General features: G+C 41.6%; 1 protein-coding gene across 2 annotated transcripts in view; it reads left to right on the forward strand.

The window, feature by feature from the left end:
- The first annotated feature begins 12867 nt into the window (after nucleotides 1-12867).
- The window catches only part of LOC136864097 (alpha-ketoglutarate-dependent dioxygenase alkB homolog 7, mitochondrial), a 113905-nt gene continuing 98848 nt past the window's right edge, over nucleotides 12868-27924 (forward strand). For both annotated transcript variants that reach the window (XM_067140668.2, XM_067140669.2), the window contains exon 1: nucleotides 12868-13255. In XM_067140668.2, the coding sequence (XP_066996769.1) occupies nucleotides 12986-13255 (270 nt within the window). In that variant the 5' untranslated portion in view covers nucleotides 12868-12985. The remainder of the gene's footprint in view (nucleotides 13256-27924) is intronic.

Genomic DNA, 27924 nt, shown 5'->3' on the forward strand with positions numbered 1-27924 from the left:
TACCTTCTTGTTATTCGAAGTGTTTTTAATTAAATGGTTAATGCCACATATTTTTGGAATTTTTGGGTTCTAACTTGTTATTGAAGAGTTTTGGAAACCCTTCTGAGTTGAATATTGTGAAATGATGAAGTCTTAATTTATGAGGGCTAGGACTTTCTGTTATGTATTACTATGTTAATGGTTTAAGTATGTGTGAGAATATTGTTGATTGTACTGCTATGCAAACGTTTGTTGTATAATCATTGATTCTTAAGGCATATTGTTAACGAAGTTAACGAAATAAATTTCGGGCATTATTATCTTATCGTGCCTTTCTCTCCAACTCCTAAGACCCACTACTTCTTTTCAAAGAGCTACCGGGCAAATTGCCGGTACAGAACTGGTAGCAGAGCGAAGGGTTGAATTGGGCTGGCCTAGTACCAACGAGTGTAGGTGACCTTTTGACAATGGTGTACTCTGAACGTTCTTCCGTCAGGGGGTTCTCTGAATTAGATTCTTCATTAAAATGGCCATGCGAGATGTCGCCTACCCGGGGTCCCCAGAGGTACGGTTAAAATGACGAAGCGTTATTAAGATCATAGACAGTGTTATTACGGTGCCCCCTATACTGGCGGGGAGGTCGGCAGTGCCGTGTCCCTGATTGATGCACAGTTAACTAATGTTCTTTCGGTTATGGATATCTTAGAGAGTGATGTGGCATCGAGCCACCAGTTAAGGAGAGTCAAATATCGTCTGACTCATTACGTCCATCGAATTGGAGATCTGCTTTCGTTAGACTTAAAGGAGGAAATAAGGAGCCAAGTTAAGGAGTTTGAAAATAAAGCCATTAATCTTTTAGAGAAGGTAGATTCGTGGCTATCTAAGTCGGTCGTTAAAACCAAATCTGCCCCTCCGTTTTCTGCCCTAGGTGGAGACGAGTTGGGTCAACCTATAGGGACTATGGAGTCTGTAGAGCAACAACCCTTGCAGTCTACCTTATAGTCGAACTTTTCAGTTTTTTCTAACATTCCCCATCCCTTAACTTTAATGTTAATAGGCGCGCCCTATTACTCTGTTAATTCGGCAGGTAATGTGGTTTCCTTCATTTGCTTCCTCGTGGAATTTCAGGACCATGCGCTAGTTTTTGGCATATCGCATACTCATATTGTACAGATTATTTACCCGCTTATGGTCGGTGTTCTATCTCAGAGGATAGTTAATAATAATGCCGAACAAATGTCTCTCTAACAGTTTCATGCCTATCTGTTAACTCACTTCATTCCGGCTCGGGTTCTAAATACTTTCATTCAAAAATATTATTTTAGAGTGCATCGTATTTTACGCTAGGGTTTTCGATCTGCATTTTTTGGAAGAGCAGATCGTTTCTACGATCGTGGAGGGCATATCTCCCTCATACCGTTCCTGCTTATGCTTCGCGGCTCATCCCCGCAATTTTTCTGAATTGGAGGCAATGCTGGTCTCCGCCGAAGGATTTCGACATGCGGACTATCTACGTACGGGGAGTGTTTCATTTTCGTCTAATGCTGCTAGGGCCCCTGTTTCTCAGAAGCCGGTCACTCAAAGGAAATTCTATATCTGCGGCTCCCTAGATCATTTGGGAAACCGTTGCCTTTCTCGGCCTTCGGGCGTGCGGTCACCTGGCGTGGGCACTAACACGAATGTCCCCTTTAGAACCGGTAATGTTGTGTGGTTTTGCTGTGGACTGGCGGGCCATCTATCTAGGCATTGTCCTGGTACCTCGGGTTCCAGTTGACTAGGTAAGGGGACAGTCGTGGATTTCTCCACTGACGAACGCCCGGTTGATAATCCAGCTCAGGGTGCGCCGATAAATTGGCCTTCAGTGACGTGTTCGGCGAAGTGCTTAACGATCACCGCCGATGTTAAGGGGAGTGCCCCTTTTATTAGAGTCGAAGTGGGGAACGAACACGTGTCTGCTCTATTGGTTTCTGGAACTGTGGTTTCCCTTGTTAGTGAAAAGTGGTATGCTGCGCATAAAGTGATCTGTAAGTTTTCGTATTTGTAACCCGTTTCCTTTTCATGTGTGTCAGCTAACTCCTCCAAGGTTGTAATTAAGGACTGGGTTAGAGGTAATATTCGCATTTCAAATTTCTCGTGGAAGTTTCCGTCCAACGCAGCTAAAGATTTGTCGTGTCCCGTCATTTTGGGAACAATTTTTTTCGTATTCTGGTTTAGTATTGGATTTGCAGAATCGATCCTGTTGGATTAGGATTTGTCATTCCGTAAAACTTCCCTGAAGTACTTTTAATTCTGCTTCTGTCTTTTCGGTTACACCCCCTCAGACTGAGATGTTGTGCGACCTTAGCCATCTGCCTGAGGATCAGGCGCAGAGTGATAGGGAGATGTGTGACACCTTTTCTGATGTGTTCTCCAATGAGTTGGGTATGACTAACATCTTGGAATATAAAATCTAAGTGTCATGATCCCCCCTTGTCATTTGTCTCCTCCAAAAATGACGGCTTTGAAGAAGATAATCGGTAAGATTATTGATCAGGGGATTATAAAGTCTTGTACTTTGGCCTATTCGTCGCCCATTTTTCTCGTCCCTAAACACCAGGGCGGGTTGAGGCCTGTTTTGATTTATAGGGTATTGAACAAGAAAATTGTGTTGCAATCGATTCCGCTTCCGAATCTGCACTCTTGCTTTTAATGGTTTCGGAGAGTCAAGTATTTAGATTTGAATCAGGATTACTATCAGATACCCCTCACTGAACGGTCACGTCATTTGACGGCCTAAGCCACTGACTGGAATTTTTAAGAGTTTTGCCGCATGCCTTTCGGCATTTCCCCGGTCGCCGTCGTGCTCACTAGGATCTTCTATAAACTCTTTTCTGACATCAAGTTTAATTATCTTTACTATTATTTGGATGATTTTGTTGTGTATTCGTAAAGCTTTGAGGAGCATCTCCATCATCTTCAAGAAGTATTGACGCGTCTCTGTAAGGCCGGGCTCACTGTTAAGCTCTCGGAGCTTTCCTTTGCGAAGCCCCGTATGTTATTTCTTGGGCATATTGTCTCGCCTGAGGGTGTTTCAGTGGATTTATCTCATACTCAGGCAATTAGTGAGTTCTGTCCTCCCAAGGATGTGAAAGGGGTGGCTTGTTTTGTGGGCATGATTAATTTTTTTGGAATTTCATCACGATTTTGCGTGCCGCCCTGCTTAACTCCTTACGCCGTAAAGGGTTAAATTAGTGGGGGTCCGTCGCAACAGGCTGCTTTCTAAGATCTAAAGTTAGCGATTTCTAATGCCCTTGTCTTAGCTATGCCAGAGTTTTCTAAATCCTTAAATGTTAAACCGACACATCTTTGTCCGCTGTTGCTGCCGTTTTATTACAGGACACCGAATTTAGGAGACGTCCGATTGCCTATGCATCTAGAACTCTTTCCGCTCTCGAGTCTAAGTATTCAATATACGAAATTGTAGGATTTGCTGTATTATTCGCCCTCGAGAAGTTCCGGATGTACTTGGAACATGTAAAGTTTGAGCTCGAGACGGACAACCAGGCCTTGAGTTAGGTCTTTGGTAGGCCCCGGAGAACTGTTCGTTTAGCTCGCTGGGCGATTAGAATCTCGGCTTACCAGTTTGAGGTCCGTCACATTCGGGGTTCGGACAATGTACTAGCTAACTCTCTTAGCCGACTGATTCCTCCTAATGATGTTCAAGAGGACGATCCTTTCAATCTTGCCTCCCTTAACTTATTGTCCAATTCTGGGGAAATATTTTCCGACTCTGCATTGTTGTATCACGACATCGCGAAATTTCAAAATAAAGATCCTTTCTTAGGATCTGTGATCCAAGAATTAAAGAAGGGAAACGCTATCGCTCCTTATGTCTTGATAAGTGGGGTCTTGTTTTGGCCTTCTCGTCACGATCTAAAGATGAACGTGGTGGTGCCCGCCCTCCTGATGCCCATGATATTTAAATACTATCATGAAACGCCCCTCGCTGGTCATCTAGGATTGTCTAAAACCAGAGAGAAAATTCGAGAGCATTTCATTTGGAAGAGGCTGTATGGGGAGTTTCGAGAACTGGTAAAAAGCTGTAAAGTATGTAGGATTAGTAAGCAGGCTGTTAATACCAAGGTTGGATTTTGTCGTCTACCCAACCCACCCGCCCGATGGAGCGTATTTTCATCGACTACGTCGGGCCTCTCCCCATATCGAAAGGGGACTGGAATAGATTTGTTTTGATTTGTGTCGACGGGTTTTCTCGTTTTACGTGGCTGTTTCCTACTAAGATTGCTACCGCGGACACCACGGCAATATGTTTGAAGGCAATTTTTCAACCTTTGTCCCCTGTCAGGTTTTAGTTTCTGATAACTCTAGGGCTTTTACATCTACTGTAATCTGTTTAAGACGTTTTTCTTTAGCCTCCCCATCTCCCATGTTACTGGCTCTGCGTACTATCCCCAGCCGTCGTACGCGGGGAGGGTGAACCGTAATTTACGTTCTGTCGTCATAGCTTTTCATCACGAGGATGTTCTGAGGTGGGATACGTCCATCTCCTGTTTATCTTTCGCTTTCAACTGTGCCATTATGAGGCTCATATGATGTCGCCTTTCTCATGTTTTCTCTTGACCCTAATTCTCCCTTATCCAACTTGTGGAGCATAAACGAATTATTGCCTGAGAACATCGAACCCCTTAATGTTAGGGCCACGGGGAAGCGTGGCATGGAAAATCTTAAGTTCTCTAACTTAAAGAAAGAGGAACGCTACGATCAGGGGCGTAAATCTGCCGGCCTGGCCGTCGACTATAGTGTGTTCGTTAAGAATTTCGTCCCGTCCGGAAAGCTAGCTACTCGTTTTTGGGTACCCTGTACTGTGTTGGAGTTTCGTACTCCTGTTACCTTAATTTTTAGCGACCTGGTGGCTGAAAGGATTTTTAGGGTCCACCTTTCCCAACTCAGTCCAGTGTAGGTTTCTTTGACCCGCTTCGTTTTGGGATGTCTTATTGCCTTACTTCGATTTTATCGAGGAGGGTTTCCTTGTGCTTTTTTGGGGGGGGGGGCGTGTTTATTTTACCCTTAGGTTATTGTGCGGTGTTGAATCTTGTTTGAATGTTTTATTGTATGTTGTGCTTCTTCTACTTCACGCCTCCTCCTTCTGTGTCCCCCTCCCCCTTTTCTTTGATTCCTTCGCACCTTTCCTCCACGCCGGTGCCTGGTTACTTTTCTGGCGTGACGTTCTGATTTCCCCCCGGTCCATCCCCGTGTCTTTAAATATTTGAAATATATTGTCGGCTCTGCGTTTATCATTTCAGCTGTTTGGAGTATTCAGATTGCCCGAGCTCTCTGGGAGGGCCCCTCGGCAGAGCTTGGTGATGCCTACTACATCTTTGAAGGCCCAGTTCTTCGGCGTGTTATGGACGATGACGACGCATCCGGAGCCTTATTCCGGCTAAGTGTTCTTGGCCAATTCATCGTGGTTAACTCGCCTTGTTGACTAGCTGTCTTGCTGCATGGTGGCAGATTCTGTGGACCGTGTGTGTATTACTTCGCCCAAACCTTTCGGTCTGTTTTGCCGAATTTACATCCGCCTGTTCCGCCGCCAGACCTTCGCTGTGTTATTTTATGAACTTATGTTTGGAAAGCAACCCCTTGCTTGCGGGCAGGTTACTCGCATTGGAATGTGTGCAGTATCATATGTTTGCTTAAAATAGTTTCTCGTGAGATTTTAAGAATGACTGAACCTGTGTTAAACATTGAAGCTTTAGTCGAGACTTCTATCCCGACTTCGTCTTTAAGGCGGGGAGGTCTGTACCGTGAAAAACGTTCCCCTCCTCCCTCTTCATCGTTTATATGGCCTGGCTGTTCTTGAATTATGCTTGCAAGCTGTGTTTGTGAACTGTTTATCTTAATTTGTATGTGTTTGAAAGTACGTTTAACTGACTTCTATTCTTCCATACCTATAATAAAGTGAATTTTGCCCTTGTCCCTCATGGCTCAATGGTAATTGGAAATTTCTTCCCGCTCTGGAGTATTAGCCTTCTTCATTTTGGTCTCCATCTTTTGGCTCCATGCCCTACGGCAAAGCTGTTCGCCCCTCTTGGTTTTCCTATGAGAGGCGAATCGTTTTAGCACGCGACCTTGGCCGGTCTCGGGTAGGGTGACGGCTGACTGTGCTCGTTGTCATTCTTTGTGTTGAGCTTAACGCTGCACATTGGGGGCTGATCCAGCAGCGGATTGAACTTGGCAATCTCCGGCGTGGAGATCTTTAAGTTTCCCCGTGCAATGTAGATATTGGGAAGTGTCTGAGATAGTCGAAAACGATTTTATTGACCATATGTAAGCATAATTTTGTACGAGTAAAGCACCCGTTAATTTAAATGCTTTAAAGGCTGAAGCCCGGTTCGAAGTTAAGACTTGTTCACATTCTGGTATTGTGTATTTCAGTCTAATTCGACTTATATTTTCTTTAGGTATTTTCGTCCTTATTGAATTGGAGGACAAATGCATATAAATATTATTAAACTGACCTTAAATTGTACTTACGGTACATATTAACGTTCGAAGGCTTGTAATTAACTTTGGTAAAAAACTATATGCTTCTCATTCGTTTTCTCTCTCGAAGTATGAAAGCTGCTAGCGCATCTTGGAAAGCCTTAGGTTTTTCTTATTGCCTTTGGTATGTTTAGCCATGGGCTTGTTCTTACCTTCTTGTTATACGAAGTGTTTTAATTAGATGGTTAATTACCGGTTTCTAACTTGTTATTGAGGAGTTTAGGAAATCCTTCTGAGTTGAATATTGTGAAATGATGAAGTCTTTCTTTTTTTTGCTATTTGCTTTACGTCGCACCGACACAGATATGTCCTATGGCGACGATGGAATAGGAAAGGCCTAGGAATCGGAAGGAAGCGGCCGTGGCCTTATTTAAGGTACAGTCCCAGCATTTTCCAGGTGTGAAGATGGGAAACCACGGAAAATCATCATCAGGGCTGCCGACAATGGGGTTCGAACCCACTATCTCCCGATTACTGGATACTGGCCGCACTTAAGCGACTGCAGCTATCGAGCTCGGTAAATCTCATTTTACGGGGGCTGGACTCCTCTCTCATGTGTTACTATATGAGAACTTGGTTGATTGTACTAACAAGCAAACGCATGCTGTATCATTCTTGATCCTTAAGGCATATTGTTAGCGAAGTAAAGCAAGTAGTCCCTTTAATGAAATATATTTCGGGCACTATCTTATCGTGCCTTTCTGTCCAGCTCCTAAGTGCCACTGCCTCTTTTCAAAGAGCTACCGGTCAAATTGCCGCTACAGTTATTATTATTATTATTATTATTATTATTATTATTATTATTATTATTATTATTATTATTATTATTATTATTGTCGATGTTTTCTAAAGGTGATTACAAGGGGAAATATGACACTCGGTTGTGGTTTCAGCCTATTATGGAGTTTTATTTAGTTTTCCTGAAATGTATGATTTGCTTTGAGATTTAAACTTGCAAAATGATTTCCGTTAATGGAAAGGGAAAGTGGTAAATTATATGATTGAAGAGAACTAAAAAATACAATGTTTTTTTACAAGTTGCTTTACATCGCACCGATGCAGATGGGCCTTATGGCGAGAATGGGATAGGAAGGGACTAGGAGTGGGAAGGAAGCGGCCCTAACCGCACGGCCAACTCGTTCGGTCAATAATTTATTATGCTTGTATGTAGTTCTATATGACATTTAAAGGAATAATTATATTAACGAAAGGAAAAGTCTCAGATGTTCATACGGAGTTGCACATCTAGTCTCTAAATTGTAAAATTTGGCAAGGTGTGAGTGGGGACTGCTACACGTATTGTACGAAGGGAAAGCAACAGAAAATATATTCCAGTAGCTTTCAGTACTATATATACAAACAAAAAGTGAAAACGGAGCATAATTCCAGGCTGCCATACACATATTTCCTTATTTTCCTTTTTTGGTACCAATTTGCTTTACGTCGCACCAACACAGATAGGTCTTACGGTGACTATGGGACAGCAAAAGGCTGGGCTGGGATGCAAACGACTGTGGCCTTAATGAAGGTACAACCCCAGCATTGGCCTGTTGTAGAAATTGGAAACCAACTTCTGGGATGCTGACAGTGGGATTCAAATTCATTATCTCGTGATTGCAAGCTGACAGCTATGTGACGTAAAGCCTGTAGCCCCTCGCTCAGTATCATGCACATGATTTTTCTGGATATTCGCTTTCAAAGGCATACCCATTCAGTGAAAGAAAGATATCATCCTTATATTTCCTAAACAATATTTTCAGTCTTCAAGGTAAGATCCAAAGAATCTCATTCGCCTCAACAGGGGAATCAGTCGCGAAGTCAGCTCAAGTAGACAGGACAATGAGTGTCACACAAAATATGATTTTATATGCACGGAAATGAATTTCAAGGAAACATACCTTTGAAATGCCCTTTAAGACAGTGTCCATTATGAACCTCTCTATGCAGTCATAAGCTGTACAGGAGACTGGTATATTCCTTCAGAGAAGTATATACTTCAATTTATCGGGACTCTCCGGTAGTGACAGTGCCGAGCAATCCAGCTTTTACCAAACAGCGCGCTCGCTCAACTTCGCACGCGACTCCAGCGCCAGTGCTACCGCTATGCTCACGTCCCTAGCGTGAAGACGGCGAGAAAAAGAAACAGTAATTACGCGCGCAGCTGAATGTAGTGACTATTGGGTAGTATGGCGCAGCGATCCTAATCGTACGATCTGGATCGGACATGTACGATAGTGGACACTGTATACTATCTTACGCCTATTGTACGATCCTATAATGTATCGTAAATTATGTATTGCTTTTTCTTTAAAATGCGTAGATTTTTGTTCCTTCTTTTATTCGTGCTAGTTATGTTCTGTTATGTTATGTTCTGACAAGTTGGAAGGAGAGGAAGAGGCTTTTCGAATATTGAGATTCCCAAAGAGATTTTGCTATGAGAGGGCTCTTTCCATTCTGAGTTATTTCAGGGTCTCGCGGCTGTAGATCATAGCATTCGCCTATAGCAAATTGACGATGACTGAAGGAAATTACCTTTTGTCAACATCAACGATGATATTGAGGTATGGCACTTCAGTGACTTTATATGTCATGCTGACTACTTTTTTACAAGTTATATATTTTCCTATCCTTGATACTGAATATTACGTCATATTAACACAATGGCTTATATTTTTGTAAATATCCTAACCTATTTAAATGTGGAGTTTCGGCAGCAGGGCACCTGCTCATAAGTAATGAATTTTACGGCTAAGTTACTGTAGGTAAAAAACACGTTTGGTGAATGAGAGTTTCCCGCACTTCCAGAATTTTCACTCTCTGGTTTGTCACTCCCTCACTCGAATGCTGATAGTGAAAGAATGTTCAGCAGCATTAATCTCATTAAGTTCATAAACAGGAATAGGCGAATAACTTCAACGACGAATGAATGATTGCTGGCCAGTCAGTGGTACGTGTAAAGATTTCAAACCGTCGGAGCTCATGCTGAGAAGGATTACTAAAACACAGTTGTATAATCAACCAGCGGGCTCAAGTACCGGTACTTCAGAAGTAGAGAAGAAGAGGAAGAAGAAGAAGAAGAAGAAGAAGAAGAAGAAGAAGAAGAAAATATTTATGGTGATGATGACGATTTCCAGTTATTGAGGTATTACACTTCAGTGACTTTATATGTCATGTTGACTACTTTTTAACAAATTAATTATTTTCGTATCCTTGATACTGGAAATTACGTCATATTAACACAATGACTTATATTTATTTTATATCCTAACCTGTTCAAATGTGGAGTTGCGGCAGCAGGACACCTAGCTGTCGTGTTATAGGTAATCCGCGGAAGGTGAAGTTTTACTTGCTGCCCGAACCAGAGGTAGGCCTATTCGACTTTTTCGGAAATCTCATAATTATTAACCAAGAATCGAACCAGTCAGCTCCCTGGGAAGCAAACTGCTGCGTAAGTGAGCTATTGTTTCTGTAAAACGACTTATAGAGAATATTTTAATTGTTATTTTAAGTTGTACGTTCCTCTCTTGAAATAGAATACGACTCTAGAGGAACTAAAAGCCAGATTTTTAAAGCGAGTAACCCCTACTGTATTAGATGTACCTACGAACACGAAGTCCAGATTAGTGTACGAGCTTTGTAAAGAGCCATTTTATATGGAAGATCTATAAAGCCCCATTCTCCATGCAAATGTAACGTAACGTAAATTTAAAATTAACGTTAGCTTAGAAGTTAGCGGCCATGTTATCTAATAGAACCATTCACAATGCGCTGACGTAAATTTACCCGCGGGTCCGTAAAATTAAGGGATTGCAAACTCCAAGCTCTTGCGGTTAATTTTACGTTAGGTTTAAGACCCAGCCGATCAGAGCAGACTAAACATTGTATTTTGTGCGCGATATAATGACTTCTTTCGACGAAACACTTGTAATTCTCTTTCAAAATATTCTTTGCGTGTATGTATGACAAAAGGAAAAAGAATTACAAAGACGCTGTACCGAAAAAGAATACGTGGAAATATGCTGTAGCAATGAAATCTGACGGTAAATGGCGGGAGACAAGCTCGCAGCGCTGGCGACCGGACGAGAGACAATTCCTGTCATAGATAAAACAGTATTCCTGTATATATACTGACTGAGCAAATGTCATGGGATAGCGGAGCACTGACGCGCAGGTGTATTGTCCGCGCACCACACGCCCCCTGTGCTGGCGGCAGTTGTATAGGAGACCTTGAGAGCAGTGGCTGTGCATGTGACAGTTGTAACGTGGAACGTCGTCGTGAGCTGACACCGTTCGAACGGTTCCAGCCCGACGGATGGGAAGTGCGATTTCGGAAGTGATGCGGGAATTCGGCTTCACACGATCAACCATGTCCAGGGTGTATCGTGAATGACTGAAGGCGGGTGTCACCGTCCGCAACAGACGAACGACCGGTCGTCCAGCCACCCTCGATGACTGTGACCGGCGACATCTGAGACGGATTGTCAATAGTGACAGACGGGCAACCGTGCAACATATCACGGCTCAGTTCAACACAGGCTGTACTAGACACGTCTCTCAGTGGACAATCCGTAGGAACATGGGTTCTATAGTGTATGGGAACCGGTGCTGCACACGGGTGCCACTGTTAACTCAACGTCATCGGGCACAACGATGCGCATTTGTCGCCAGTCACCAGGGATGGACACTGGCACAATGGCGTAACGTGATATGGTCGAACGAATCATGATTTCAACTGCACCATGCCGATAGGAGGCACCGGGTATGGCGCAGTCCACATGAAGCGATGGATCCCGCCTGCCTCGAAGGTGTGGTCCAGGGCGCTGGTGTCTCTGTTATGGTCTGGGGTGCATTTTCCTGGTATGGAATGGGCCCCCTAGTTGTTCTGGAAGAGACTTCGAATGGTACTCGGTATTTTGAGTTGCTCGGATACCATCTCCACCCATTTTTGACCTTCCAGCGCCCAGACGGTTCTGCGATGTTTCAAGATGATAACGCGCCGCCACATCGCTCCCACGTCTCCCGGGAATGGTTCCAGGAACATGCAGCGGAGGTCCAACGACTGCCATGGCCACGCAGGAGCCCCGATATGAACCCTATCGAGCATATCTGGGATGTCCTGGAACGCAGGCTCCGTGCCATGGATCCTGCACCCACGAACAGACCAGCATTGGCGGCCGCTCTGCAAACGATTTCATGTCAGCTGAGTCCGTAGGACTACCAGGGACTTGTCGACTCACTTCCACGGCGTCTCACTGCAGTTCGCAGGGCCAGAGGAGGCCCCACACGCTATTAGGTGACTATCCCATGACATTTGCTAAGTCAGTGTATATTTCTTAACATTATGACAGACTACTAGTTTACGAAAACGATATCATCCAAAAATATCATCGGAGTGTGATAACTAGGCGCATAGATGTCGGTAAAGGAGACCTTACACTTCTTTTTATTAGGAAAGGGGAATCAAAACGTAAGATAGTGACAAACAGTTCAGGTTTCATCCACATGTACAAAACGAACTGATGAGGGTAATTTCTTACAATAGATTACCGAAATCGCCCTGAAATACCTTTTTTGATTCAAGGGATGAACCCATTTTCTGCACCGTTGTTTAGTTCGCCTTTTCATGTACATATAGTAGCTCCCAAGAGTAAAGCAAGAGATGTCTGAAGTAATATGAATTCCGCTACCACGTTATTTGATTGCATCGAGATATTAAAATATAAAACTGCGAGATGGCCTAAAACTCGACTTCCGTTCTAAATAACACGGCAGTATTTTGATTGGCTGTTGTGTACTCTTTACGTTCATGTTACGTTCCTCCATTGTGAACACCACACATTTTACGTTTATTTTACGGTTACGTTACGTCGTTAAGTTTACGGTTACGTTTGCATTGTGAATTGGGCCTAAGAATCAATCTAGTGATGCCATTCACAAGACAAAGCGCAAAGATAGTTGAAGAGAAAATAGTGAAACGGGCTGGAATTCAATGCCACAGACGCTATGTTGGAGCGGAAATGGACAGAAACCGACTACGAACAGCGACATGTAGTTAGGGAAGGATGGCAGTCCATAGCTTCCATCATAAGCTATGTACGACTAAGTGATTCCATGACGTGAACGATGAGTGTGTGTGCTCTTTATGTGAGGAAGTGTGTGATCGCTACCTCATAAGTGCAAAAAGAAAGAAAAAAAAAAAAGGAGAACAAGACCAATCAACGAGTACTCTAAAGACAAGAAACCAAGTAACTATGAATCTCTTTGCACGTTTGTGCGCTTTTAGGTTGTTGAACGCGTTCTTGGCGTCAGCTTTTGATGATAATAATAAGAAGAAGTAGCCAGGTAAACTGCACCAGCGCACCAGCGAAGCGTATGAAAATACTGGAAAGCGGAACGAGAAGATGTGGTTTTTATTGGATTTAGCCATTAGACCTGAATTAATTTAATATTGTATTCTTAAATCAATATGATAAGTTTCGCTAAAATTTTGGCTTCTAACACTGTCCCTAAAATGCGGATTATCTGTAGACTTTCACATTCTTTGGAGGTTAATCGAGAGCGGTGGAAGGAGTATTTAGATATTAGTGAGAGTTGTGATGAAGAATTACAGCGCACCTTAGTCAAAGATATGACTGTCATTGAGGAATTTTTAAGTGATGATGAAGAAAATTCGTTATTTCAAGAACTGGAACCATACATGAAAAAATTGCACTACGAATTTGATCATTGGGATGATGTAAGTGCCCACGATGATCTAGCTTCTGAAGTTGAAGACTCCGTAAGAGTTTCACGAATTTAAGGTTATATGCTCAACCTCTGGAAAGGAGGTGAGCGTTGAGTATATTTTGTGACGTTGTTATCCAGGCTGGTACTAGTGTTTGGGACGGAGCGGTGCAGTTGTTCTGACTGCATCACCCGTTTGTACCGAGTGAATATAGCGGCACGTTCAAACACATTGGTATGACTGCAGTACATAAAGGTATTCCTATTCATTGCCATTTTCTCAGTACATAGGGGTCCAGAAGAATGTAGACACTCTTTGATAGTTAATATTAATGGAACAAAATGACATACTGTTACAATTCTTGCGCGAGGGAAGGTTATTTTATGTGTTCAAAGCAGCCAAATAACGTCGATGCCACTGAACTGACCGAAGTACAGCTGTCAGTGTTGCCGGTGTGATAGCCGCACAGGACGCCTCGATGGTTTCTCGTAGCTCATTCATTGTAGCTGGTTTCTGTTGATAAGCTTCATATTTCAAGGTCCCTCATAGGTAGAAGTCAAGAGGTGTAAGGTCGAGACCATGGTGGGTACTCGACAGCTCATCTGTGACCTATCCATCGTCCAGGCAGATTTTCATCCAAGTAGGCTCTGACATCTCTGTGGTAGTGAGGTGGAGCACCATCTTGTTGTAGGTAAAATCTTTCATACCAAGTGAGTTGGCCATGCAGTTAGGGGCACGCAGCTGTAAGCTTGCATTCGGGAGATAGTGGATACGAGCCCCACTGCTGGCAGCCCTGAATCTGGTTTCTGTGGTTTCCCATTTTCACACCAGGCAAATGCTGGGGCTGTACCTTAATTAGGGTCATAGCCTCTTTCCTTCCACTCCTAGACCTTTCCTATACCATTATCACCATAAACCTATCTGTTTCGGTGTGACGTAAAGCAACTTGCAAGAAAAGAAATAAAAAATCTTTCATTACCATAAACCTCTCGGATGGCAGGTAAAATTTATGTTTGCAGCATATGAAGATACACCTCGCTAGTTAAGCTTCAAAGAACCAAACCCCATGGCACTACAGCCCTTGAAGGGCCTTGGCCTACCAAGCGACCGCTGCTCAGCCCGGAGGCCTGCAGATTACGAGGTGTCGTGTGGTCAGCACGACGAATCCTCTCGGTCGTTATTCTTGGCTTTCTAGACCGGGGCCGCTATCTCACCGTCAGATAGCTCCTCAATTCTAATCACGTAGGCTGAGTGGACCTCGAACCAGCCCTCAGGTCCAGGTAAAAATCCCTGACCTGGCCGGGAATCGAACCCGGGGCCTCCGGGTGAGAGGCAGGCACGCTACCCCTACACCACGGGGCCGGCTTAAGCTTCAAAGAAGAATGGACCAATCACACCGCGTGATTACAGACCACACCACACATTAACACCGGGTAGATTAACATGTTTGTTCATGTGAACATGAGGATTTTCAGGAGCTCAGTACACGCAGTTATGGCTGGTTTAGAGTACCGTTGAGTTTGAATTGCGTCTCTTCAGACCAGATAACCATCCCTGCGACCGTTCATCCTCGTGAAGCATGCCTTCAAACCACTCGCAGTACTCTATCCTTCGATCTGGTTCATCCTCATTCATAGCGCACAGCGATCTTGGAATGCAAACTTTCCACTTTTCATACTTCCACGACCACTTCAATATGGCCTTGCATTGCTCAAACGACAATCTTACTTAATTCATTGCTGCACTGTCATCTGCTGGAAAATGCGTGCCAAGATTGTCGCGCCATTCACGTGACCATCATCTGTTGAGAAAACAATGGACTATGCTACTGTGCAAGAATTGCAATGATATGTCATTTTGTTCAAAAAGATATTAACCATCAAAGAGTGTCTACAGTTTTTCTGGACACCTCTGTATAACAGTAATTCACGGCATATATTCGATAAAACTGTTAGGCCTACATATGTAAGTGCCGAAAGTAAGAGGAAGTAAGTGGCATGACTGTTACGAAATCTAATGGTTATTTATTAAATATCCTGATAGCTTGAACCCTATGGTTCATGAGTATATTAAGGTTATAGTTTTGATCAGTTTTTTTTTAAATTATTGGTCCTTGACACACAGTTAGGAATCTGTATTGTTGAAGATGTAGTGAATGAACTCGAGAAACTGTTTGTAGCAGCAGGATTTCCTAAACAGATGGTATAATGGCTTTGAAAGTTCCACATTACAATTGTTTAGGTGATACTCAAGTTTGAATCTTGTCCTTCCGAACATGGCACAGTCGGACAGTAAATAGTCCACCATTTATGAAGATCCACAAAAGCACAAGTCTGTGCTGCTAAGGCAGAACCCGATGTGTAAAAAAAATTGAATTTTCGGTTTTAATGCACATATAGTACATTTTGCAACAAAGAGTATGATGGCAAAGCCCGATATGATTCTAATACACTATTCCCAAAGTAAAGATTCCAGTATATTGAGTACATAGATTTGAGACAACCGAGATATTTGTTCCTAGAACTTGCTGAATAAATACGAATAAATCTTGTTCCTTCTTTTTATTACATTCACAAATGTATGCCACTTCCGTTTGTAGATCATTGAAATACAATAATGAATTTCATTGAGCTCGCCAACTTTCAAAAGCGCTTCCTGAAAAATCAAATTCTTTGACGTATCGGGTTCTGCCTTAGTACCACAGAAGTAATCACCTGCAATGTTAATTTTGAAGCGTTCAAAGTAGCATCTAAACTTTCTGTGGCTGGAGAGAAACTTAGTTAGAATTAATTCGGGCACTAATGTTTTGCACTGGAGTCGGCTATGTATGTCTGGAAAAAATAATTCTCTTGTGACACCCTTTTGTTCTTGATGTCCAGAGGTTGTTCCACTGTTTTATTAGATAGGCCCCGTATGTTTTGATTTGGGCTTTTGCTTAGCTTGGGGGTGATTTGTTGTAGGTGATTTCTATGTTGGATGAGGGGGCTGCTTGTGCGAGGATGTCTGGCTTTTCATTTCCAGGAGAACTGATGTGTCCTCGGATCCAGGAAAGACAGATGTGGGGAAACTGCTGTGCCCTAGATCTTATAATAGCAGCTATTGGATTGAGATTGTGCTTGTCTTTGATTGTGTTCAATGTAACTTGCGAGTCACTTAGTATCTGATCCCTGCTACTGTTGCATTCACACCACTCCACAGCAGACTTGATGGCCCATAGCTTGGTTTGAAATACTGAGCAGCTCGATGATGATTTGTATTGGGCTTAGAACTCTTCCCTGCTATTCTTGTAGACAACGAATGCACGTCCAACTTTGTCATATTCAGTGTAATTAGGTGTGCGAGAGCCACCTGTGTATATATAGTATTCATGGTTGAGCGGATAGCTATTGCAAACATAAGTCTTGAAGTTACTAGGGTAACCGGATTCCTGGAAGTGACAGTTCATCTCCACTGTAGTTTCAAGAATTGGTGCAGGTGATGTTACATTTTTCTTCATTAAAGTGAGTTCGGCCGTTCCGATGGTAGTAAAGAACAGGGGTTCTATTCCAGCGATGACAAGGGCTGCTTATGATGATGTGTGATACGCACGAGAAATGCGAAGTACGATTCCTCTTTGAATCTGCAGAAGTTTTTCCTTAGCCCACTGCTTTTCAAGTGTAGAACGAAACGATGAAGCACAATGAAGTATTAGTGGAACAAAGGTTATGTAGTATATAATGCGGAGTACTTCTGAGTTTATTCCCCATGATGGCCTGCATGCGGTAGCAGTGGCTTGAAGAAATTTATCTGATTTAAGCTTTAGTTTATTGAGATGTGGCCTAAAAGTTAATTGTTTGTGCAGTAAGACCTCCAGGTATAAAAGGTGATCTTCTAGTGTGATTTCCTGTCCGTTCATCTTGAGTTGTAGCTTTATCAGGTTCCTTCATCTCGTGACAACCATAGCCTTAGTTTTCAGTAGATCAAATTGCAGCTTATTTTTTGAACCCCAATCGAACAGAATATGTAATGCTGTGTTCACTCGAGTGTTCAAGATAGCGTCATTGTCAGCTTCGATTAACAAAAGTGCGTTGTCAGTGTAAGCAACAATCTTTCAGTCCGTGGAAAGAGGTACTTTGAGGATGTCATCATACAATATATTTCAAAATCCTGGGCTGCAGGTAGTTCTCTGGGGACATCCTTTGTTGATGTATTGAGTTGAAATTGCTATTGCAACTTGAAGTTTCAATTTTCTGTTGCTGAAGTACGCTTGAGTGATTTTGTAAAGATTACGTAGGCATTGCTTTTCCTTTAGTTGATAAAAAAATTTTGGCCACCAGGCGTTATCAAGTGCACTCTAATGGTTAACCCATTCTAATAATGAAACAGACTATAGTGCAGGGCCTCTCAGGGTGCATGCGCGTGGTGCATGCACTGTGCACGGTGCAAGAGACAATTTGGCTTGGTCGAACAGAGTGCAGACCCCCCACTCCTCGATTTGGAGCAATAGCGCTTACTCTCTCTTTCCTCACGCCTGTCTCGCTCGCTCCGCCTGTCTCCCTCTACCCCACTTGCGCCGTAGCGCTCCAAATCCAGGCTGACTTGAGCCGAGCTTAGCCGAGTAGCCCAGAGACGAAGCGTTGATCCGAGCCATGCCGAGCGGCAGCGATGCACAGTGCACGGAGCTCTTGCGCCTCTATCTGCACGCGTGAGATTTTGGGCGTTTGAGAGGCCCTGCTATAGTGCATGGGTGAAAGAACAGGTTTGTAAACAATACAGCTCGAAATTTAATAGACAGTTAATTTATTAATGAATGTTCTGTAATTTCATATGATACACTGAGAGTGATACACTGACAGTAAATATGAAAAATCTGATATTTACAGTGGTGTTACTTTTGTCACTAAATGAACATGATCCGAAGGAACGGTCTAAATGGCCCGCTATATCACAGTCACAATCATAGAATACTTCACCATTCGATTTAGAAGCCATGCTTGGGGAGTGTAGGGAAAGGAAGGAAAACACGGTTTGTCTTTGTGTCTAATTGGAAAATAAATGCACAGTACTAAGCTTGACAAACTTTCACCATGGTACTGAAGGTCACTGACACCCAGGCTTGGTGAATTTGCCATTGAAGCACTGCAGGCAACATGTGCAGTAAATCAGAGACATTGAAGACGTTTTGTGTGTGAGCAGTAGGCCTACTATATATCATTTTAATTCTTGAGAAGTGTTATGGGGATCTGGTGGATTTAGATTTTGATAGAAAATACAAATTATATAATAAGGTATATACCTAATTTCTATTTTTCTGTATGTTGCAACTTAGAGACCATACCCCTGGATATTTAACTGGATATTTAACAGAAAATAATTAATAAAAATTAAATACTTTCAGCTACAAAATGGCAAAAGGAATTATTTACGTCAACGAAAGCTTTTGGTAAATTCGATTAAAGAACATATTTTACAACACAGGACTGCACGTCCTGATGCCGAATCGTTATAATTAGAATGCATGCATAAATACAATTTTAATGATGTCACAACGAAAAAGAGAACAAATTAATGAAAGGGTGGTGCACTTTTCTATTGATGCGATGTAACCTATATGATGCATTTCTTTGTAAAACATATCTGGGTTTTGATCATTTTCGGTGACAGGACGATCTTCCTTTGGATATTATTTGCCCTGCTGTGGAGAATACTTCCTCTGCTGTAACACACTTTGCCGCCACACGGAGATAACCTAGAGCTATATTGCTCAGTTGATTTGTGGAACATTCTTACCGATGTTCGGTTGGATCTGTTGACTGTGGCGTCTCCATATGCATAACTGCATCAAAGACTGGAGTAGACACTTGTTTGCATTGTGCTCCCGTATCGTACATGAAACACAATTCATCCGTTGCTGAGGTTTCATCGTTGTGTTGTGAAAATGCGGGTTTATGTTCCTGTGAAGATCTATCCTTCCGGCATTCCAATGTGCTCTTCAGTTCAACTTCAGCATATATTTAGACCGTTTCTTATTTCAACAGACTTCTCTGAAGTAATCTAGTTGAAATAACTGAGCTCGTCAATGACTTGCCTGTTGGCATGCCCCTTCGGCGTTTCCTGTTACCCAACATTTTTTTTTTTTTTTTTTACCTCAGGTCCAAAAGTTAGCAGCTCTGGACACCAATCAGTCTTCATGTTTGAACAGCCTCTTGTAGACAGATTCCTTCAATTGATATTGAAATACTACAGAAATTTTACTATGGGGCTTTTGTCCTGTGATCTGTAGAACTAGTCCTAGGACCAAGGGTACCACTATAGAGGATGTGACGTACTCACTTCCTGAAAGTATCATCGTAGTTTTCTCAAGTGGGTTCAAAAGTTCTGCTACGTCTTTTAGAAGGTGCCATTCTTTGGCAGCAATTCATTGGCCATGCTGTTAGGGGCGCGCAACTGTGAGCTTGCATCCGAGAGATAGTGGGTTCGAGCCCCACGGTCGGCAGCCCTGAAGATGGTTTTCTGTGGTTTCCCATTTTCACACCAGGCAAATGCTGGGAATTGTACCTTAATTAAGGCCACGGCTGCTTCCTTCCCTCTCCAAGGCCTTCCCTACCCCATCGTCGCCGAAAGACCTATCTGTGTCGGTGCGATGTAAAACAATTTGTAAAAAAAAAAACTTGTAAAACACGGTAGTCAGTGTTCTAATACACTGTTCCCAAAATAAACATATCTGTGTCAGTGCGACGTTAACTTTTCTTGTGTATACAAAATGAGTTGGTTATGGGGAATATGATTTGTGAAGCTGTAATGTTGTTCTTATTATTATTTCAATGTTGCACACAACTTAGGTATATTGTGTAGGTAAAAGCATGGCACAGTAACACTGACTCATATTGTACTGAACAAATTAATGGTTTGAGTTTACCTGACAGGGTTTTTAGGGAATTAACAAGCTCCATTTAAGCTCCAGTTAGCTGAATTTTACGTCCAGTAGCCGAGGTGCACTATGATATTCCACCAAGTAGGACAACACTGTAGAAGGTGCAATACAGATGTGCTTGCTGATGTTTTGCAAACTCTGGAGTTTATTTGCAGTGTTACTTTGTCTGGAATGTCAGCATATTACACAACTAATTTTATGAACTATCGCCAATATTAGAATGTAAAATCTTGTTCAATGAAAGTACCAGGATGTAATAACTTACCAAAGAATGTGACTGTGTTGGAACACAGAATGAAAAGATGTTCCACGTGTTGTGGATTGCAGCATTTATCACAAGATGCTAGTTGTGGGCCACACATGCTACATGCCGGAGGTTGAGTTGTTTTATAGCAGTCACCATATTTGTAGCATTGTTTATGGTAACTCCAGAAACATTTCCTGTTAATCCCCATTTGTTAATGATACTGGAAAACCATTCATAGATTGTGTCTGCATTCTTGTTCCTTCGAAGCTTGGCCGTCTCTGCAAACATGCAAACTTGAGTACCCCATTTCATACAGAATGCTTCGTGACATTGAGGTAGCTATCCTCCAACCTGGGCATCCAATAGTCTGTTGTGAGTGCAACGTGTTTAGCACCCTTTGTCAGTCTTCACTTTGTTATACATTTTCCTGTATAGTGTTGATATAAGTATCTGAAAAGCAAACTTCATTTTGTATGTTATGTACTAATTTTACCAAAACAAAATTTATGTTTATGTACGCCCGATAATGTACGATGTGATGGAAGTTTAAAGTTATGTGACAATAATAATCGGGGGCAAACTTTTTGAAGCCTCAAGCTTCCACAGTTTGTTGAGGCTGCATATCTTGCACCCCAAATATGGCCAAATTTCTATGCAATTTTCCTTTACAGACACTCATTTTGCTGAATACAGTGGTGTTATTTTCTGCTTGAGAAGCTGATCGGCTCTTTTCATCCGTATGATGTCTCCATGTTATCCCACAAATTCGATGTTCCACAGCCTGTCCTGTAAATGAGGCTGCAAACATTTCATTTCACCAATTTCTTTTTCATCAGTAATTTCAAAGAATTGCCATGCCTCAAGATGGTTTTCATGGCATTTGTGGTACTGTAAAATTTCTTTAAAAGAATTACCTTTTAATCTAAAATTATACATACTATCTGACGATGGGAATAAATATCAAATTAACATTGCAAATATGATATTTTATACATTACATAATCTACAAAACACAATAGGTAGAGGAAATGTAGATGCCAATGCAATAGGTAGAGGAAATGTAGATGCCAATTTGATAAGAACAGATCAAATACTTTCAAACGCATGTCGTGCACTACACTGTGGCCTGGTCCTCTGTGAGTTCTGACAGATGGAAGTCTAGGGGATCAGTGGTGTGTTCTATCATTACAACTGAATTACTCAGTATAACTTGCTCCACTTCCAGCTCCAGCTCTAGCTAGTATATTTTGTACTACTGAGTGCAACAGGGTGGATGCCAATGTATAGATCTTTGATTTGAGGGGGGTCTGTCTGTCGTTGCAGGATCCTGCAGGACAGTATTGTCACCTGAGAATCTGGAAGGCAGTTTGCAGTTAGAATAAATCAAATTTAATAATAGTAAAGTTGTATGTCTCACTAACTACTTTTATGATGTTTGGAGACACCAAGGTGACAGAATTCTGTCCCACTTGAGTTCTTTTACGTGCCAGTAAATCTGCCTTTAGGAGGGCACCTTGACCACCAGACTGAGCCAGATTTGAACCTGCCAACTTAGGTGCAAGAGGCCAGTGCTTCTACCTTATGAGCAACTTCAGTCCAGCTTCTTCTTTTTGTTTCACTTCTTATTATTATTATCAAGCATATATAAATCATCAGTTAGCATATTGTACAACCGATTAAGTTGGATACATGGTACGGGTCATATAACTTTAAGCTTGTATTCAGGAAATGGTGAGATTTAATCCCACTGTCTACAACCCTAAAGTTAGTTTTTCATGCTTTCCAATTTTCACAGCGTGCTAATGCCTGGTCCGTACTTTAATTTAGGACATGACTACTACCTTGCCAGTCCTAGCCCCTTTTCAGTGTAGCATCCCAAAACTCCTGTATGTGTTAGTGCGACATTAAACCACTTGCATGTTGTACAGAGGCATCATCATCATTTCTTCGCTCCAGCAAGCCAGGTGCGGTTGTGTACGAGCCTCCTCCAGTTTGTTCTATCCATCCACAGATGCTGCTCATATACATGACCAGTTCACATCTCTAATTTCAAGGTCCTTCATTATCTGTTTTTCTCAAACATCCCGAGGTCTTCCTCTTGGTCTCTTCCCAGGAACATTGGGCCGATTGCAGAAACAGCATTTAGACGATGTCTACGGTTAAACAATGCCTAAGTATGGCTGCCACATTGCAGAGACGTTATTTATCACTTAGACACTGTCTAAAACCGATGTTCAATCGGTCATGTTTAAACACTGCCGAGAGCACTGTTTAACCTCAAATGACAGGAGTGAATTCACAATCAGAGGTTATGTACCGTGAAATATGTAATTTGTATCGTGATGTTGAGACGATTCCGGGAAGAAAGGTTAGTCCGACGGGCCTCTCTGTGGGTCGCCCGCTGCTAAATCGCAGCAATTTGTTTGACATGCACGAGGAGATAATCATAAAATAAGGTTTCGCTTTACGAGAGACTTGTTTCTTGAGAGTGACTAAGTGACAGTCCGGTAACTGTCAACTTGAATAAATTCTTGGCAATGGATATATTTTATTATATACGCGGGGTAATTTCCATGGAATTATAGGTCACTTCGACAACATACATATCACAATTACGTGTCCCGATCGTCCGAGGGCTGTCACATACATCAACCGGGAGAGATTCACTTATATTTACTGCCAAGTAAACACACACAATGGTGAAAACTAAAAAGTAGGTTATATGGGATTTTTATATATATAATCGCATAGGTTTTCGGCAACTATTAGATAGAAAAAGGCAAGTGGTGGTGATTATCGTTTAAAGAGGACTGGGGAAGAAGAGCCGTGGCCATAATAACAGCCCTAGTATTTGCTTGGTGTAAAATAGGGAAACCATGGAAAACAATCTTCACGGCTGCCGATGATGCATTTCGAATCTACGATCTCCAGAATGCAAGCTACATCTATATGGCCCGTACAACACACTCGGTTACACATTACTATTGCTTCATCTTCCCTTCGTCGAAGCTACCGTATTTATGAGTAGATTACACTCACTGTAACATCATAATGAAAGCTACACTTCCCCGTACGGTGGCGTGTCGCTTTAGTGTCGATAATATTATGAGATTTAATTTGCACCCAAAGCGATACTCGTATCTGTGGGCAAGTCATGCTCAGCCATATTTGAGTAAGACAAACAGCTGACTGGCGTTCGGCGTGCGCACCGACGAATTTCATTGGTTGCGACAAGCAAAGAGTTGCATGAAAGATACTTCTGTTTCCATTTTCAAACCAAAATTGAAACTTTAAGGGATGTCTAGTTAAACATCGACTGAACATTGTTTATGCAATGGAAGATCGTGATTGATTTAGACGTTGTTTAGGTAGACGATGTCTAAGGCTTAAAACTAGTCATCGTTTCTGCAATCGGCTCATTGTGTTCAAAGTATGTTCGAGGAGTCCTGTGAGGGTTTATTCTTTTCATGTGATCATACCATTGTAATCTCTTCACTTCTAGAGTCTCCAGCAAGCTTCTTTCCAATCCAAGCTGCTGTCGGATATCCACATTCCTTATTTTATCCATTTTTACTTTTTGTAGACAAGAACGGAGGAACTTAATTTCTGTTGCCTGAAGACGACTCTTTGTTGGTCCAGTAAATGTTGCTGCTTCCAGGCCATACGTCAATATAAGTACTAGATATATTTTGTACAAGCTGATCTTGAAAGCTAATGGAAATGTTTCATCCCAAAGTATTTGACGTACAGCGTGATAGAATTTGGAAGCTTTCTGTATTCTGTTACTAATCTCTTGATATATGGTATTGTCTGATGACAGAACACTACCTAAATACTGGAGGTTTTCTACAATATCCATCTCCTTATCTTCAATTCTTAGATGAACAGTTGGAGAGTTTCTACTCATCACCAAGCCAACTGTCTTCGTTTTGCTGATTTTGGGACCTAAGGTTGTAAAAGCTTCATGCCAGAGATCTAGTCTAGTTTGTACTTCAGCTTCTGTCTCACCCCATACCATTACATCATCAGCAAAAACCAGGGCATTAGTTGTTGGATCCTTTCTCTTAATCGCTTTTAAAACTTCATCCATTATGATTATGAAGAGAAGAGGTGAAAGACAACTTCCTTGCTGGCCTCCAACGTGATCTTCCATCCTGGACCTGGACACAACACTTGGTTTCATCATATAATCGTTGTACTCACGCTATGATGTCATTGGTCACTTTCTTATGTCTCAAACATTCCCATATATGCCTGCGTGGTACAGGTCATATGCTTTCTCGATGTCCAGAAAAACAGTCATAACTGTTTTACCTTTTTCCCAATACTTCTCATAGAGCATTCTGGTGGCAGAAATGAGCTCTATAGTTGATCTTTGAGGTCTAAATCCGTGTTGTTCCTCCTCAAGTGTAGGTTCAACAGATTTTCTAATCCTGCTCTCAAGGATGGATTCATAGATTTTGAGGCCATGTGACAGCAGAGTTATACCTCTGTAGTTGGTACATTTCTTTCTATCACCTTTTTTCAACAATGGGATTATGACTCCTTGCTTCCAGTCATTGGGTGTTACATTTTCTTTCCAGATTCTATTTAGTACCCTGTACATCCACTGTTGTCACCTCTCCTAGTGTTTTGATCATCTCAACACTTAATTCATCTGATTCAGTTGATGTGTTGTTTTTTGGCTTAGATATTGCTGTCTCTACTTCCAACCATGTCAGATTAGTGGTATTTGTGCTGCCAAAATCATAAGGTTCGTCGTCTAATGGAGTGACATTTTCATAACAGTTCAGCAAAGTTTCAAAGTGCCTTTGGAACTCCTGTAATATTTTGGTCTTATCCCTAGTCACCTCACCATTAGGAAGTTCTACAGATTGGATAGATTCATTTTGAGTTCTTGTATTCTTAACAATACTGTATAACAGTTTTTTATTTCCATCCTGCGTTACTTTGGTAGCCAGATCTTCCTTGCATTTCTGCTTTTCAGCTACAACCAACTGTTTGACCTGTAATTTTTTCTTTCTGTAAAGTGACAGCTTCTCCTCTATTTCATGTTGATCTCCCCGTGTTCTTGCTTGATATAAGGATCTTCTTGCATGGTTTCTGTCATTGATAGCCTTTTTAATATCATCATTCCACCAGGCAGTTTCTTTAGGTTTTCTTATTTGACTCTGTCGTCCACATACTTTTTCTGCTGTACCAACCACAACCTTCTTTAGAGTATCCCATTCTTCTTGTACCAATTTCAGTTCTTCTCTCGGCAGCAAGCTGCAGACACCTTCCCTGATTTCTTCCTTCACACTTGGCTTGGTTAGTTGCCAAGTTTTTATTTTTGGGACTCTTTTGTTACAGACCTTGAGAGGTATTTCCTCTGCAATAACTGCAACCAACAGTCTATGGTCTCCACCAAGGTCTTCACTTGGAATGACCTTAACATCATTGACATTTTTCCATACATTTTGATCTATCAGAATATAATCTATTACTGTACCTATTTTATCATCCCAGCTATATCTTGTGATTTTATGGGAGTCCCTTTTCTTGAACCAAGTGTTGCTCACTATCAGGTTGTTTCTCATGCATAGATCTAGCATACATTCTCCCTCTTCATTTCTGTTTCCCATTCCATGAGGGCCCAGTAAGGATTCATATCCTGTTCGTTGGGAGCCAACTTGTGAATTAAAATCACCCATTACAGTTAGATTGTCATACTCAGTGTGTTCTTCCAAGTTATTAAGGAAGTTGGCCTTTTCCTCTTTTGAGCATCCTACCTGTGGAGCATAGACTTGTACAGAGGTATAGAAGCACTAATTCCTATGTAACGTTTGCTGAACTCCTTCAGTAAGGTCCAGAAATGCACATCTGTTTATTCTGTTATTATTCTGTTAACTTTTCTTGTGTATACGGAATGAGTTGGCTATGGGGAACACGATTTGTGAAGCTGTAATATGTTCATCTCTTGATTACTTCTACTTTTACTGAGTAAGATGGGTATGGAGTACAAATCATTTAGCTGTAAACGTGTAAACTAGCACCATGGCTGATATCTTCTCAGTTTTAGGCTGTTCCTATCCCAGCATTGTCAAAAACATTTCTTTGTTACTGTGGTATTAAAGAGATTGCAAAAGAAGAAATAATTTTCTTCAGAGGGACAGTTCTTTCATGTACTGGTAAAGCGCCAGGTAACTTACCCTTATGTTAAGTGAAACTTTCAAAGGAGTCCACCTTCTCAATACAAATCAATATATTGTCATAAGAGAATACAATTGCGTCCCTAATAGTACATGTTCGTCCTGATTTAGGGTATCTTTAGCTATACGAAAATTAGGTACAGTTTTCAAAAATAATTTAAGATCTATATCAGGATGAAGCATGTACTGTTAGGGATGCAATTGTATTCTCTTATGACAATATATTGATTTGTATTGAAAAGATGGACTCCTTTCAAAGTTTCACTTAATATAAGAATTTATTGTCAATATGAGCTCTAAACATGAAATTCATTTCATGCAAAGGCAACTTACCCACTGTGTAATAAGTTATTCCTGTTCAACAAATTCTGGGTAATGCAAACAGCAGCATAAATACCAGTTGTCTAAAGGAAGAATTATCAGGCACTTTTGAGGGTCTGATAAAATTTTACTTGCCTGGTATTTCTTGAGAGCTGAAACTTCTTTGCCACTTTCTATGTTGCCCACAACTTAGGTCATAATGTGTAGGTAAAAGCATGGCACAGTAACACTGACTCATATTGTACTGAACAAATTAATGTTTTGTGTTTGTATTCATGAATAACTTAATTGACATTATTTCTGTGATTATCATGGTGATGTGTGGTGTCAGGATGTTATATTATTATTATTATTATTATTATTATTATTATTATTATTATTATTATTATTGAAAATTCACATCCTGTTTCCAGTCATTCAACCGGGTCAGGAATGAAATTGTTCCGGCTGCCAAAGCCTGTCGTACTCCTCTGGGACGATGATTAATGAATGACAGATGAAATGATATTGGAGAGTGTTGCTGGAATGAAATATGACGGGGAAAACCGGAGTACCGGGAGAAAAACCTATCCCGCCTCCACTTTGTCCAGCACAAATCTCACATGGAGTGACCGAGATTTGAACCGCGGAACCCAGTGGTGAGAGGTCGGTGCGTTGCCGCCTGAGCCACGGAGGCTCTATTATTATTATTGTTATTATTATTATTATTATTATTATTATTCATGCACTCATGTTTTTAAAAATGGCAGCTACATGAAGGAAGTTTCGAACACCTGTGAATCTTACAGTCAATTCAAAGCAGGGTGTCAAAGTTATTGTGCATTCCTGGGCTCTGCAGTGCTCTCTGGACTGTAATGTAAGGTGAATAAGTGGAAGCCAAACAATTAGTGTATCAGATTCAATAGGATGTAAACCTTCCTCCAAAAGGAGCTATGCTTCATTGCGTTACAAGGCTGCAGTATAAACAAACAACAGAGTTACAACGAGGATGAGTTTTCAGCCAGATTAT

Source organism: Anabrus simplex, chromosome 2, assembly GCF_040414725.1.
Source record: "Anabrus simplex isolate iqAnaSimp1 chromosome 2, ASM4041472v1, whole genome shotgun sequence".
NCBI classification, from domain to species: Eukaryota; Metazoa; Arthropoda; class Insecta; order Orthoptera; family Tettigoniidae; genus Anabrus; species Anabrus simplex.